We start from the raw sequence: 15,950 nt of genomic DNA, 5'->3' as shown, positions 1-15,950 counted from the left end.
AAAGCTGCCATTTTTTGGCCTTGAATCCTGATGACTGTACCAACCATGGTACTTCTGTGCTGGGCTTAACATATGATTCGAATTCAAGAGCTCTGGCCATTGCATCCTGCATAGTAGAGGGTTGTGCTTGCTTTACTTGTATCTTCAGTTGTGGACTGTCTAAGGCATCTACAAACTGATCCCTCAGCAACAGCTTGAGGAGATCGGGTGGTGCAGTTGCGTAGTCCTTGTGTGCCATACTTTCCAAATCCTGTATCAACTCTTGCAGGCTCTCCCCTTTAGTACGAACTCTCATCCTAAACCTAGCCCTGTAGACTTCAGACTGATTTTGACATCCATACCTGAGTTCCAGAGCAGCTACCAGTGCTCTATAGTTTTGCCAGGTACACTGCTTTCTGCTCCTTCGTCCATCCATTCATGTCTGCCTGGAGCTCAAATTGTGCTCTATATGCTTCCCATGGTGCCTTTCCTTCAAATTCATTTGGCTTCCTTCACACTAAATCACCCCTACTGCTGACACTCAAGTCTGGAATGTGTCTTCTGGCAGGACTGAAGATGTCTGCATTAGGGTTTAGCTGCGGGGTCTGGAAGGGGCTTTCAGTTGTCTGGGGCTGATTAAGTCCATGGTTAATATATCCTCCTTGTGTAAAAGACAGTAAATCGTCCTTTAATGTATTTAACTCACTTTGAAATTTACTAATCTTTCTTTTCTTGTTCCAGTTGTCACTGATGCAGGTTTTCTTGCCACTGCTGTAGTCTCTCTTGTTTATTTTCTCATTCTTCTTGTTTCTTTTCTTTTTCCTCCAACAACTGCTGTAATTTCTCTTCTTGTTTCTTTTCTTGTTCTACTCGTTGCTGTTCTTGTATTGCTGCCATCAAATCTGGTAAGTCGTAGTTTGATTTGCCACTTCTCGTTTCCCTCTTCTTTTTTTTTTTTTTCTTTTCCGTACCAATCTCTGACACCAATTTGTTACATATCTGCTCGTTGCTAATTTCCGGTATAAATTCTTTCCAAGGTACTTCAGCGATACAAGTCCTTTGTAATACACAGAAGTTCCACAGTCAATACGTTTGCCATCTTGAAACAAAACAAACACTTTATATTACCGTCACTTCCATTAGCTTGACCCAATTATCTATCTCTATATTTATCTATTGCGCTGGTTTTTCTCGCCAGGCTTATATATTAAAAAAGAGGGCATCCAGGACAAACTCAGTCTTCCTTGATAATTCATGATCCTTCGAGAAACTCCAGCGCGCATGCTGTCGTAACAATATATAAGTATACATACTATTTTTTTTTTTTTTTTTCTATCGGTAGTTCAACAATTTCTTGCAACAATCAGAACTCATTGATTGTCCTCTCAAGATTTTCAGTGGTCTTTTTGTTTTGGATTTGGTCAGACTTTTTGGTGAAATTGTCCAAACCTCTTTTTCCTTTGGTGGATTTGTTCTTCAGGTATGTTATTTTCTGTACTTATCTTCCATTTCCTATGTTCAACCCCTGCCATTCCTTGGGATGAGCTTTTGGGTCGTTATTTAGTATTTCCTCCTCCCCTAGATGTTGTGGTTCATGTAAGATTTTTGGGGAGGATAGGGAGCATTTGTTTTTGTGGGGGTCAGTATGCCTTGACCCACATGTATTATGGATGATCATGCTTTTTATCATTGTTCCAACTTCCTTTATTTAGACTTGCAGCATTTGGTGTTGCTTCTCACTTAGTGGGGGATCAGACCCCGATACTTTGGTTACATTTGCCTGTATTTGTCTTCCTTTGACTACTCTTCTAGGGTCAGGGTTGGTTGGGCCATACTCCTTCAGTTTGCTCACTTTTGAAGGTCCTTGGGGGTCAATCCATGGGTTCTGAAAGTCGTTTCAGTAGGCTGGTTCCCTACATTCATCCATCGTTTTCTCAATCCCATTCCCTTACATTCTTTTCTCACCTTTATGATTTCTGATCCCACCCACCTCCTTTGCTTGGTCAGGACTTTCCAAGGGTATTTAACATGTACTGCTCCCTTCCGTGGTTCCCAGATTTGTTTGTTTCTTCAGTGAAATCCTCACCTATTCTTTGACTTTTTTTTTCTCCATATTACCCTTCTGGGTTAAATTTGGCATTTCAATCGCCTGGTGTTTTTCTTCCCTCTCTTGTAGCCTTTTTCATGTTTTCTTCCCATCACATCCATCACTCTATCATGTCTGTGGCTTTAAATTTCCATCTTACCTTTGGGAACATCGTCAGTGCTGTAACTGTTTGTCTGTAGTGGTAAGTATTCCATTAATCTTTCTTTACAGGGGTCTTTATTGCATATTTGGATCCCACTCTTTGGCGAGTGTTGCCTGATCAGGTATTCTTCGTCTTAAATCCACATTGTACAACCTGTGAACATGCTAGTTGACTGTGACATTGATTCTTCCTACCAAAGACCTGATGTATTATTCCAGAGGCCTCCAGGTGTTGGTTGATTAACTCTGTTAACATGTTAACTATGCTTTCAAAATACAGTGTCATGACACTTATTCAGGTCATATTATGCCCACCGTTGAGATGAGGTGTTCTGCAGGATTGCTTGTAGGTATACCTTGTGGTCTTTTGCTTCATGAATGTTTGTCCCAGACTGTACATTTGTGGACTAACATGAGTCAAGCAGACACAAATTGCTGCTCATCTCTGATCTGTGGCATTTGATGCTCTTCTTACTGTGGACCCAATGTTCAATTCCAAACATTGCCCGCTGTTGGATGATGCACTCCATCAATGTAATCGCTTTACTTTTCAAAATAGGGTATTGCCATCACTGTCTCTGGTGCTGTGGTCTTCTGGACTCTCCAATGCACTTCTACTCTCCTTGTTGCTTATCAGTTCCTAGCCACTGGGGTGGTGGACCATGGAGGCTCTTCCGGCTGAGACACCCTCCTTCCTACCATCCTCTGGATGTCGGTGTTTGGGGATTGGGTGTTGGTTGGAGACAGTCCAGCTACATGAGTCCTCACATGTGTTTGGCTAGTACCCTCCTCCTTTCACAGACTAGATGTTAAATTCCCAATGTCGCCAGATTTTGGACTGGAGATGCAACTCAACTTGCTGTCCCTCTTCCTACCGTCTACTGGATGTTTGTCAGTTCTTGGTGGATCTGGTGTTGGTTGTAGCTGGACGAGACACATGACTTCATGCTTCTGCAAGGCAAGTTACCCTTTTCCTAATGTGGACTGGATGAAAATATTTCCATTGCTGTCAGGTTTTGGACCAAAGATGAACACCCACCTGGGTTCTCCTCCTTTCTAGTATCTGCTGGATGTTGGTTCCTGGCGGAACTAGTGTTGGTTATATTGGAGATGCACACATGCGGAGATGGGTTCTTGGTACAGGAGCTCCTCTTCCCTGTCGGTATCTGTTTTTGAGGTGAAAGATTGCAGACCTCTTCTTACCATGGACCTGATGTACAATTCCAGATGCTGCCAGGTGTTAGTTGAGTTTGATCTCCCATTTATGGTCTGTCTTACCCTAGCCACTCTACAACAGAAGGTCCCATTATTTCTGTATTTTTTTGGGGACCCTCCAAGTTCCTGCCCTTTCCATTTTATTACACATTACTACAGGGTGAAGAGTATACCTGGCTCAGAAGTGGTGTGATCTCCCACTGGTGTGTTGTTTATAATACCTTGTCACACCTCATGGTCTTTCTTGGTGCTTCCTCATGAGGAATAATTTTCTTACCATCCCACCACCAGCTCAATGTGGGATTCTAGCATTTTGTGAGAGGAGGTAAGATATTGTATGAGAAGTTAACATTTTCCTAAAGTGAAAATGTATTTCCGATAGATACTTGCTTCCACTCAAATTTCCCACTTGTCCTCCCCACTTCTGGTGTGATTTGCTGTGGTTAGTTATGACCAATCTAATAGTGATTAACATGTGCATGATTATAGAGGGTGCTAGTTACGATATGGGTAGTGTGCACTCCTATTGGTAGAGGGTTGTTGCATGATAATTTTCATGTTAGTATGCAGTAATATAAAGGAGTAGCAAGGCTTGTGGTGAGCAAACATTTGTGCCAGTATAAAGCAATATAATTCAAGAACTTTTGGTGAGAGGAGGTAAGTATCTACTGGAAATACATTTTTAGTTTAGGAAAATGTTAACTTTTATATGTTATAGATATTCCATTTTGCTCTCAAAACATCTTTATAATTTTTCTAATATAAGTAAATTTTATGATTGTTATTTTTCATGATATGCTTAATAAAAACATTAATTTTATTGTTCATTAGTTCTAATAATTGCTTTGTATAGTTTTTCTTCAAGATATTTATGTTCAGTACACTTTTTATCTTATAATGCTTGTTAATTTTTTTACCAAAACCAGTTTGTAATAATTTTTTAAAGGTTGCTTCAAAAGGAAAAAATGTAATGGGTACCTTTATTTTTGGAAACCTTAGAGCTTACAATATGTATGTTGTACGTACAATATTCTGTTATTGGATTGGAGGCTAATATTGGTGTTTTTTTCATAGCAACCATCTACAACCTTTCGTTTTTTTGACAGAAATGTAAGTACTTTCAACAATTCATTAAGTCCTCTTGTACGTGATAATTGAGTGTTTATTTTTCTCATTTGCTTTCACTCTTAGGTTCTTAGAAGTATTAAATAACTTTTTGTGGGTAACTGAGTTTTATCCTAGTATGTGCTTGTGATCCTTGTACCAAGTCTAGTTTTATTTATGTGAAATGTTGAGTGCAATAGGGTCAGAAAAAAGATATTCGTTACTTTAGATTATGAGAAGGTATGACAATTTTAGAAAACTTAAAATGATTTGTGGCTAAGAAAAATAAAAATAGAACATATAGACATTTAGATGGAAGAAAATAATTTAGTGATGTGTAAAAATGATTTAGATTATTCTTTACCTCTATGACGATGATCTACTTACATTTTAAGTAGGCTATGTAATTCTCCTGAAAGTTCTTTACAAAAATGAAACTGGTGGATGGGATTCTGTAGTTTCAGATAAATAAAATATTTGATTTTGATGTTTTCTAGTATTTCTATTATAAAAAAAAAAATTCATTATTTAATGTAGTTATTTGTACTTGGACTCTTAATAGGTCACTTGCAGGTGATTTCCATTTTGAGTGTAAAAATACTATTTATTAACCTATAGTTTTCAAATTTCATTTGCATAATCTCTAGAACCTCATAAATGAATATCAGAAGTTTTCAAGGTAAATGTTTATTTTATTTTCCATTTTCTCTACTGTATTACTAACTCTAGTTATTATCATCAATGTACAGTGCAATGAAATTTGTAAAATTAAAAAAGGGAAGTATGTACTTACCTCTTAGCACTTTGTAGGAAGTCTTTTAAACCTTGTTTTCTTATTATGCTTAATTTCATGTCTTTATCTTTACACTTATTTTAACTTTTCTCTCTAATTCTTTTGTCTTTTATTATTTATGCAAATATGTTAACTGGTCCCCATAGGGCTCTATTATTATTATTATATGGTGACTCCTGTGCAAAGACTCTTTCACAAAAACTCGTACATGCGGATGATGCCATCTTGTTTATAAACTTTCACAATCAAAGCTTTAACAAGTTAAACATATAGAATAAATCATTAAACCTTTCAAGTATGCATTTTAAAACACAAATAATACATAACTAATTAAAATATAGAGACCTCGAGAAACTAATGTAAAACATCTGTATAGTGTACTTTGGCCATCTGCAGGAACTGTCTGCATTCCAAACAGTTTCTTTTCTACCAGCTCTTTTAAAGTTGAGAAATTGTAACTGCGATCAGATCATGTGACAGCAAAAACTGCAGTTTAATTGCTGATTTAATGTTTTTTATTTTATTTTTTAAAGAAAGGAATAAAACTTTAAATTATAATGTACTTGGTGATAATTTCATTAAAATACATTTATAGTGTAGTGGTTTAATTAAATTTTGAATGTAACTCAGTAACATGCACAGAAGGAGGTTAATGGGGTTTAAAAATGGTGTGTATGGAGTTATGTCATAAAATGTAAATTTCTATTAGCCAAATATGGCTTTAAACTCGCCTTAAAAAGAGAGCTTTTTTACCAGTAGTTCAGGGCTTTTTAAGTCTGTACTAAATAATTCCAGTAATGTTAACAATAAACTTCTTTGAAAACAAATGATGTGGTATTCTCAGATTGCTCTGATTTCCCTCAAAGTAGCTTACATGAACCTAAAAAAAAGGAGGATTCATCAGATATTATATCGCAGATCAGGGCTGTGTTCTTTTTATCTTTGACTGAGTACATGAAAGAAACACGGGACAGTCACAATCTTTATTATAAACAACATAATCTACAATCAAAGTTAAGTTCCCACATAGATAAGTGCTAATCAACTAATAGATGACCCTTTCAATCAAATGCTTTCAGATAGTCAATTCATACAATTATTCTCAAACCATGATAGTTAGCAATTCAAAAAGAAAAATGAAAGAGAAAAAAAGGTTGGAGGTGGATGCTGTCAGAGAGTTGCCTTTCTTCTAATCAGCAGTTCAGTAAAAACAACATAAAAACAGAGGGGGGTGGGGGGTGGAAGCAGGTTTGGAATAATTAAAGATAATAATTTTTGGAAACCTTAATTTTGATTAAATTATTTTCATGGCAAATGGTATAATAGTAATTTTGATTAATTGATCATTGGGATGATTGAAAACAATAATAATTGGAATTGTTGTTTTCAGTTACATTGGTATTAATCGTTGTGGTCATAACTCGTAGATAATTGATTAAATCATCCAGCATTAATTGAAACTCTCACCAGTGTAAGTGTAATTCTGTTATTTCTATGGAGTTTGAAACTTTGCTAGCACACACTGTGTTTGAAGAATATTGGCAAAAATCCGGAATCTAATTGTCTCCAAATGCTTACAGTGCTTCCAACATAGACTACACTACTAAAAATGCTTAACAAACACAAAGATGCTGCATATACTTGTGCCTACTCTTATAAAATAAAGGTAAAACTTTTCAGTATGTCCAATTTTTTTTTTTCTTCTGAGGCATACACACTTCATATCACTAAGCCACTCTCATGTCAGCAAGAGGTGGGACATACTCCCAGGCAATCCCATGGTTCGCTGCCAGAATAGAATATTGCTTATATTCATCCCATGTTTCATTCTACAGTGATCTCTTCTATCTTCCAGAGGAAATCCACGTGTGACAACCTTAGACAAGAGAAACGTTGTACTTTTCTGCATTGATGTTCTATACTAAAAATAGACCTGTAACACACTATCTGAAAACTCATCTAGCTACTGAGGGAAATAGAAAATATATGCCTCCATACCACACTTCTGTCTATTTTATTTCCAAGTTGTCCCCAACTATAAAACTTAGCCAATCAAAATCTAACTTGTACATTAGTAAAGAAACCAAAGCAATCTGCTCTTACTCCTGTAAAAGTATGTATAGCACAATACAGTGTAAAATGCTGGAAAAACAACTTTACAAAATAAAACTTACACAATAAAAACAGGTAAAACATAAGAACTCTTTAACCCTTTGGGTATGGGTGGGGGTCAAAATGCACAACCTGACCTGTTACAGAGTTGTCTCCTGGTGGGTCAGATGTAAGTTCAAGAACTTGCAACACTAAAATCTGTGGTTCGATTCCCCAGAATGTTAAGAATGCAGGTAGCCCATTGTGATTTAAAAAAAAAAAGAAGGGAAACAAACAATTTATAGTTACATTCAAAATTTCATTTAACTACTTTATTATCATACTATACAAATAATCTTGGTATTGAAATAGTTAACAAATGAAATTTTAATATCATAATTTTTAAGTTCTTGATTTTGTGGAAATATTTTTTAAAAATCTTTAGTTTTCCCTAGTATGAGAAGTTTGACATCGCTCTCTAGGTTCTTTCCTCTTCTGTGATTTACCATGCTTCTGAGAAGTAAGGACCTTAATGTAAATTACTTTGTAATATAGATACCACTAGGGTAAAACATAACTTTTATTGCCTTCAATCGTATTTGTTTACTGAACCATAAACTGGTAAATCAGATCCACTTGCAATGCCCACCTGTCACATCCTCTCTTTCACAAATTGCCAATAGTTCTATCTGACCTTTAATACTATAGTATTTATAACTAATAGAAAGCCAAAGTTTTAATCTTTCAAATGACTTGTATTACATTGTTTTCTGTATGGAAAAATTGCCTATTTTGCTTCTAGTTCAAACTTTATTTCCTCAGGAAACACATTGATGGGCTTAGGTGACTTTTTAAAGGCTGTTATCACATAGTAAGAGAGTCAACAAGATTATGATATTTATAGGACAGTGTCTCAGATTGTTCAACTAGTTAGAAACGTTCTATAGATGATAATAAGCAAAAGTATAAAATTTCAACCTCTTACTATACTGAGATATCGTGATATTTGTTCAACCCACATTAACATGCTCCTCCCATACCCTTTGCCTTTTAACAAATGTCTGTAATTCTCTTTGACATTACATTTGGGCATGCTTATAACCAACAAAAAAAGATTATACACTGTTTTTTCATTGATAAAAATTAACTCGTACATAAGAATCACCATATCTGAAACAATTATTTCAAACACATGGCATAACTATGGAACCTTCCCCTCCCCCCAATTTTTTTTTTTTTCATATGTGTTTGATTTATTGTATAATTTTAAACCACTACATAACAGCTGTTTAGTACACTGTTCATGTTGAATGTAACCAATGATCTGAAAGCCAGTTCTCATATATATATATACCATATTAGACCTAATGACTTCATTTGGTAGGCCATTTTTCTGAAAGAAATGGTGCAATAAGAAAAGTTGTTTAAAGTGTTAACTATTAAAAAGAAAAAAAAAGAAAAGCTAATATTTAGGTCACTCATTTAAAGTTTATCAATTTTCTCATTTTACTAATTTAGGTAACATGTTCAAAAACAATCTCTTATGTACAAACAAGTGTGAAATGTGGTCCTGACCTTTTCATGGATTACAAATAATAATAAAACTGTAACAAATGGCAAAAGCAAAAATCCAGCCAATCCTCAAACATGTCAAGGCACCTCAAAATGTCAAATATTTTACATTATTCAGTAACTACTTGATCAGAGGGTAATAGAGAAAATCCTTCCAATTCTCAAACTTGTCAAAGCACCTTAAAATGTCATAAATTTTACATTACTCAGTAATTACATGATCAGAGTGTAATACAGAAAATGAATTTTGGTGTTTCATAATCAAGTGCAAATAAAGGAAGTTTCCACATATTGGAACCTTGCTGAGGATTGTAGGGGACACTCAAAGCAAAAAAAAAAAGAACTAATAAATACTTAACCAAAAACTGATTGATACTTTTTGAAAAAAGAGTGATAGGTACTTTTAAATATGTTATGTATAAGTGCATCTACTCAAATGGGCTTTGTGGTAAGACAATATACCAAAAGATGTGATGTAGAGAAAAATTAAGCAATATTTACATTTGTTTTTATTGTTATTATTAAAATCAATTTTACTTATTTTTTAAAATTTTTGACATAACTTTTACATGACATAATTTTTGAAATTTGGGTGCTGATAATTTTGTGCCCCAAAGTGGTAACCATTCACAAATTTAGCCTGTGTTAACCCCTAATGAGGGAAGCTCTGTGCTAAATAGATTGTGAGAAAAAAAATAATCCAAGGCTTCAGACAATATATTTACAATTCTATCAGCTTCTGAAGCTTGAAAAATAGTAAAAAATAATAAAACCCATAAGTGAATTATTTAATTTTACTGTTCTTCACATCAGCAACATATATAATTCACTGTTTTCAATTTGAGCTAAAAGTAAACCTTGAATGCAAAGGTTACATACTTTTTGCTTAGGTTTTTTTCCATTGACAAGTGGTATCTGGGAAGGGGGCAATTTAACTGTCTACAATTTCTGAATAATTTTGCAATTTGATGTCATCATTTCCCTCTGGAATATGTGGGGTGGAGAAAGTAAGGCAGCTAGCTGTCAACACCAGTAACCAAACTAGCAATCAAGGTGCCATAAATGAGTCATTCCATACATTACACTGAGTATCACAGAAAAATAAATTTGGACAATTCTAATGAAATTAGGCATTCCATTCAAATTCACTACCATCTGATTTAATTTTCTGTGTTGACCAAGAGCACAACTCCCACTTGGCTATACATGGGGGATTTACATGCTCAGTTATACTGAGGGATTCTTAGTGAGTACTCCATGGATGGTTCTAGAGAACTTTCAACACTTGGCTAGATCATTAGTGTTCCTTATGAAGAGTGTATGACTGCACCATGGGGAAAGGCATTCAATAATGCATAAAGTAAGGGTCAAAAAGTCCTTTTAGCTGAGTTTTTGAACTCCTAGCCAACATCTCTAGTTGTTCAAAGTATTACATCCACAAACCCCGGTCATCTTAACTGTGTAATATTCTAGCAGTTGTTCTTGATGTTGAATGAGTGTTGTTCCGCAAGACGAGAAATAAAACTTTGAAAGATAATAAAGAATAAAGTGGCCCATCTTATAGAAAACGTTTTAGTTCATTTATGCAATATTTCAAGCAGATGCCCTTCATCAGGTAGTAAAAACTGTTACAACTAAATGAGGCTCAGGAATAGTTGTTAAAAGATAAGATAATACAAAGATGCTAATTACACATGTTCAACATGGGGCACAGTGACAAAAATACTGACAAAAAAAGTTGTTGAACTTATTACTTGAATATTATTAAAATTAGCACTAATATGAAAAAATAGTAATTAGATGAACTAAAATTGGATTTAGAAATATAAACACAAGAAAATAATGAGAAATTTGCAAAGTAATAAAATAATAGCCTAATTAAATAAAATAATAATCTAGGGAAATAATAATGGGAAGGAAATTACTTTTACATAGGTAAGGTTGAAGAGGAAGATTTAATTGGCAGGTAAGGTAAATGCATCTAAAGAAAGATTTAAGGAAATGAAATTAAAGAAGGGATTGATGGACTTTTATAATTATTTAAAAGTAAATCATTTGTCTATACCATAAAGGGATTTGGTGTTGAATTGAAAGGTAAGACAATATTCAGGGCTTTCTCACGTTAATTTGAGTGGGGCATTTCTCACAACTGAGACTACCATGTCAGAGGTACCATTGTGGTCATGAGAATAGAAGTGTCTTGGAACTGGGAGGTCAGTAGAGCCTTTTTGTAAAAATATAAGGTGTTCACAAAAATGATCACCGAGTCTGCAGGCCACCCAGCCTAATACAAAAGTCAATATGATAGAACCCCTTGCTTTTAACATACCATCCCCTCAACAGATTAGTGGACAATATCATACAAAACAATTTCAAATTAGTAATGATTGACTTCACCACTGCCAAAATATTTACTACACCTCCAATAGTTTCTTATAGACATAAGCTCAACCATAAGGTAGCAGATGTCACAAACTGCATTGAAGAAACCACCCACAGACTGGGTGATTGTTTTCATGAACACCTTAGATCTGTATGGGAAGGCTCTACTGGCCTCCCTGTTCCTAGACACTTCAATTCTCTTGATCACAATGGTACTTCCATCATGGCAGTCTGTCATGAGAAATGCCTCGCTTAACAAGTTAACACTTGGGCATTATTTTATTATTTTGCAAATTTATCTTTTATTTTTCTGTGTTTATATTTCTAAGTCCAATTTTAGTTCTCTCAAGTACTCATTCTAATTACTTCTTTTCAGTATTCTTCCTGATTTTAATTATATTTACGTAATAAGTTCAACAATGTTTTTATCAGTAGTTTTGTTGCTGTGCTTCACATTGAATGTGTGTAAGTAGAATCTTTGTATTATCTTACCTTATAGAGACATGTTAATTTATTCTTTATTATTGTTGATTTCTTATGAATATTGATCAGAAAATAAGGGTTGTAGTACCCTTTTGCTGTTATTCGCCATATGACCAACAAACCTCTTAACTTAATGATTGAAAGATAGTAACCAAATGTAGTTCATATATTTTTTGACACAACAGTACCATCAAATAGCTTTAAAAAAAGATCTGTAGAGACCCATCAGTCATTAGTGTCCCAACCAAATAATCATTTTATCTTGTTATAATCAGGTGGCAGTTACAAAATATAGACAATACATTCTGTAACATGGTACTTTTTGATAGCTCAGAAAGGAAGGAATACTACTTTTCATCAGTCATTGGTTTTTCTACTGGTAGACTATCCTAGTTGCTGATTTAGCAGTTAATCTCGGCCATGGTGATCAGGGTGGTGGTGTCAACATTTTGATCGACCTCTAGAGCTATCCATCAGCTCCTGATTTGACTTGTGCACTGCTAGATAAGTATTTTGTTTCTTCATCCTCATTGGTGAGCTAAGATGATACAACATAATTCTCTTGTCATCCTCTATTCATTGGTCTCAACCTCAGATTTTTAGTTAGATCAGTGTACTAGATGCATATCTGTAATTTATAGTCACAGCTTCTCAATGTGTTCCATTTGTTTGTGTGCTATGTGACTACTTCATATGTCAACCTACCCATTTGTAGGAGTACTAGTTATGGACCTATTTAGTTGAAGTGTTTTTCTTCATCACAATCAACACCTTACACAACTCAGAAAACAATTGGCTGTTTAAAGCGGTTCCCTGGTTGGGTTATGAAATTCTGGTGGACAGAATCTGGTTATCCACTGTTCTGGCAACATTTAAGCTACAAAATGTGTCAAGGTGTTGGCCTATTGATAAGATTTGACCCATGTGGTGAAGTAATCAACAATGACAAGCACATACTGATTATCTCATTCATTTTCTTGGAGAGGACCAGTAACAGTCAGAACTATTTTTTTAAAGAGGACAGCTAAAAATTATTTGCTGGAATTTATCCTCTTTTGGCCAGTTTTTCCTCTTGGCAGCACACCCTTTGGAGTTGACACCAGTGTCTGACATCTTGACTTGAATCTGGCCAGTCGAACCAGTATTGCATGTAAGCACAAATGTGCATTACACTTTGCTGGCCTCCAATTCAGAGATAATGAGACTACTAGCTACAGCACAGGCTGGTAACCATTTCTCTGCAGTTAATAGCTACTGTATAACATCTTAACATGTCTATAATTCATCATACAAGTGCCAGAAGCTGAAAGCTTCTATGGTTTACCTTGCTACTTGACAAAGAATGCCCATGCTCTTCTTGGAGCTTTTGGAACACGAATCATGTCTTCCAGTCATTAGTAGAAACCAACATTGACAGGCTGACAGCTGTAGAAATGAACTTCTCTCCCACATGAGTGTACTAGATTAAGATATTCAACAAACAGACAAGCTCTCACCATATTGTGAGGCATTTCGTCGGTGTTTGTATGTTGCATCCCCAGACAATGGTTTATGTATGGATCATATTGTTGCAATTTTGTGATCCATCATGCTATCATGTTTTCCTGACTCTGAAAGCTCATGAGCCATATTAATAGTGTGCCGTACTAGTAATGTAAAAAATGCTTCCTGATGACCACAAGTGCAAGCAGTTCTTTCTTCATCATGTAGTATCTGTGTTCAAAAGCCATGAGTATATGACTTGTGTACACTGTTACACGTTCATCTCTATCCTGCAACTGATAAAGCACTGTTCTAATTCCAATATCACTAGTATTGGTATCCAGCAAGAACTCACAATTCTGTCATGAATATGCTAGCAGGGAATCTTCCACTAAAGCACAATTCAGGCATAATGCTTGCTTACATACCTCAGTTCACCTAAAATGCATCTTTTATTTTATTTTTAATTAAGAGCTACCATTTGTGCAGCTGCCCTCAAGAAATTGAAGCAAAATGAAAACAAACAAACTATTTCTCACTATCAGACAGGTTGAGACCAGTTTCAAACTACAGGGAAATTCTACTTCTTTGCACATTTCCTAGGATTCAACTTCAAATAACTATTAATATCTATGATGGAGAGGATCAAAACAGCAGAATCAAATTTGTGAGAAAATGCTAAAACATCCACATTGATCATCCATTGGTTCTATTGCAGACCCTTAAGCATAAGCTCCATTAACCCTACCTTCACAGGTCTATTTATGGTCATGGGTCAAAGGCAATGTCATTGCATTTGTAGACTCTCATTCAAACCTTTATTGAACTACTATTTTATGACTGTATTTCAGTAAGTTTGGTATCAAATTGTAGATTATAATTCAAATTCGAGTATTGTACATTAGTTAATTTCTTTATTTCAAAGTATATAAATATTACTAATTCTAAATATCGATTTTTGTGTTATTTGATATGTTGAATGCAGCATTGGTTCAAATTAGGTGTTTTTGATGTCCAAATACAAAGTCTATAGTTTCTTACAAATTAGATTCTCAAATTACCAATATTGACAAGCTAGAATCTAAGAAAAGAACTTCCTATCTTTTCTATTTTCTGATATATTAATACTTGTACTAAATCAACCAAGGTGGCTCCACCCACCCACCCACCTCTTCCATAATTTTGAAACTACTTGCTTACGTACACCTACTTTGCCCAATGACGTGTATAACCAATTGAAAGCTCAGAATGTGCCCCTATTGGTTTTCTTAGCTTCTTGAGAAGTATTTATGTAGGAAATTCATTCTTTTCATGCTAGATTCCAAGCTGTAAGGTAGGACATTATTGGGCTTAAAAAATCATATTTATTTAGACCCAAATACAGCTTGGTTACAAGCTTGATAAATTATAGTGGAATTCTGTGGTACTGATATAATAATTTATGATTTTCTGTAATTTCAAAATGCATATATAAAAAGTAAAAAATAATAATTTTGTTTTACATCCTCCACGTGCAAAGTTTGTAACTAGAAGATCTATTCTTAGTTACTTCTGATTTATTTGCCATTCCAATGAATATTCTAGCAGGAAGCTGAATAACTGACTTCTCTAATTACAGCCCACCACCAGAAGTGTATCCTCACTCAGAAAGATGGTCTGAGCCAGTGTTGCCTGTTTTCTGGACAAGAAGCAGTTCATTTCATGTGTTGCTTTTATAGCTGCATTACAAATTGCCAACACATTAAGTGTTGTCTGTTGTAAACCATGGAAGCACAATACTTACATTATAGGGAGTATGATAAACTCCTTCCTCAACATTTGCTAGTGTTCTCTACTGTGTTTGGGTCAGTCCTGGGCAGCACTAATTGTTTTTTTTGTTTTGTTTTTTGTAGAAGGCCAGTTCTCTTTTATATGCAAGACTGATTTCTAGTTTCTGCATTGTGTACATTCCCAGAACTACTATACCAGGAGCTAAATTGGCAACCACTGACTTTACCAATTGACTCAAAGGACCTATCTGTGTAGTCGGAAAAGTGCTTCTCCAGTCACATCTAGCCTGCCACTGCTTGCCCATGACAAAGCCTGTGTTAGGTAGCTGGAATGGTTTCACTCCAAGTATCTGATACATGGTGATGTCTACCAGTCTCCTGGCTACTCGTGTATCAACCAAGAACTCCATTCTTATATTTTGATAGGACATACCAAGATTCACACAGTTCTGTTAGTTGGCCTGACCACACACCCTGTGGTATAAGCTCTCTGCTACTGCATCTCCCCAAGTTGGTGGTCAACCCTACTCTGTGCTCAATTGATTTTGCAAAGCAGAAGTACCTACAGCTTATAGCTGGTCCTCCTGCACTTGATGTGCAATCTGGCCAAAGGGGATGTTTTGCTTATCTTGCTGAATAGCAAAATACAGGCAGCTCAACTGATAGTGACTCTACAGCACAGACTCAAAGTAAGTGCTTAATTCCTTTCTTTGGGAGAAATCAATGGCTTTGGTTGTGACACAAGCATTATCGATTTGACCGAGTCACGTGACCTTCTGTATTCGTTTAAAGTTGCCAGAAATTTAATACTTATAACTCTATATATATTGGG

General features: G+C 35.3%; 1 protein-coding gene across 1 annotated transcript in view; it reads left to right on the top strand.

Moving 5' to 3' along the window:
• The window catches only part of LOC106462459 (DNA mismatch repair protein Msh2-like), a 196,351-nt gene that overhangs the window by 17,908 nt on the left and 162,493 nt on the right, over positions 1–15,950 (top strand). The window contains exon 3 of the mRNA XM_022389729.1: positions 4,517–4,552. Within this exon, the coding sequence (XP_022245437.1) occupies positions 4,517–4,552 (36 nt within the window). The remainder of the gene's footprint in view (positions 1–4,516; positions 4,553–15,950) is intronic.

Source organism: Limulus polyphemus, unplaced genomic scaffold, assembly GCF_000517525.1.
Source record: "Limulus polyphemus unplaced genomic scaffold, Limulus_polyphemus-2.1.2 Scaffold1171, whole genome shotgun sequence".
Classification (NCBI taxonomy): domain Eukaryota; kingdom Metazoa; phylum Arthropoda; class Merostomata; order Xiphosura; family Limulidae; genus Limulus; species Limulus polyphemus.
The sequence above is the reverse complement of the archived record's forward strand: the minus strand, read 5'-3'. Positions and strand labels throughout refer to the sequence as shown.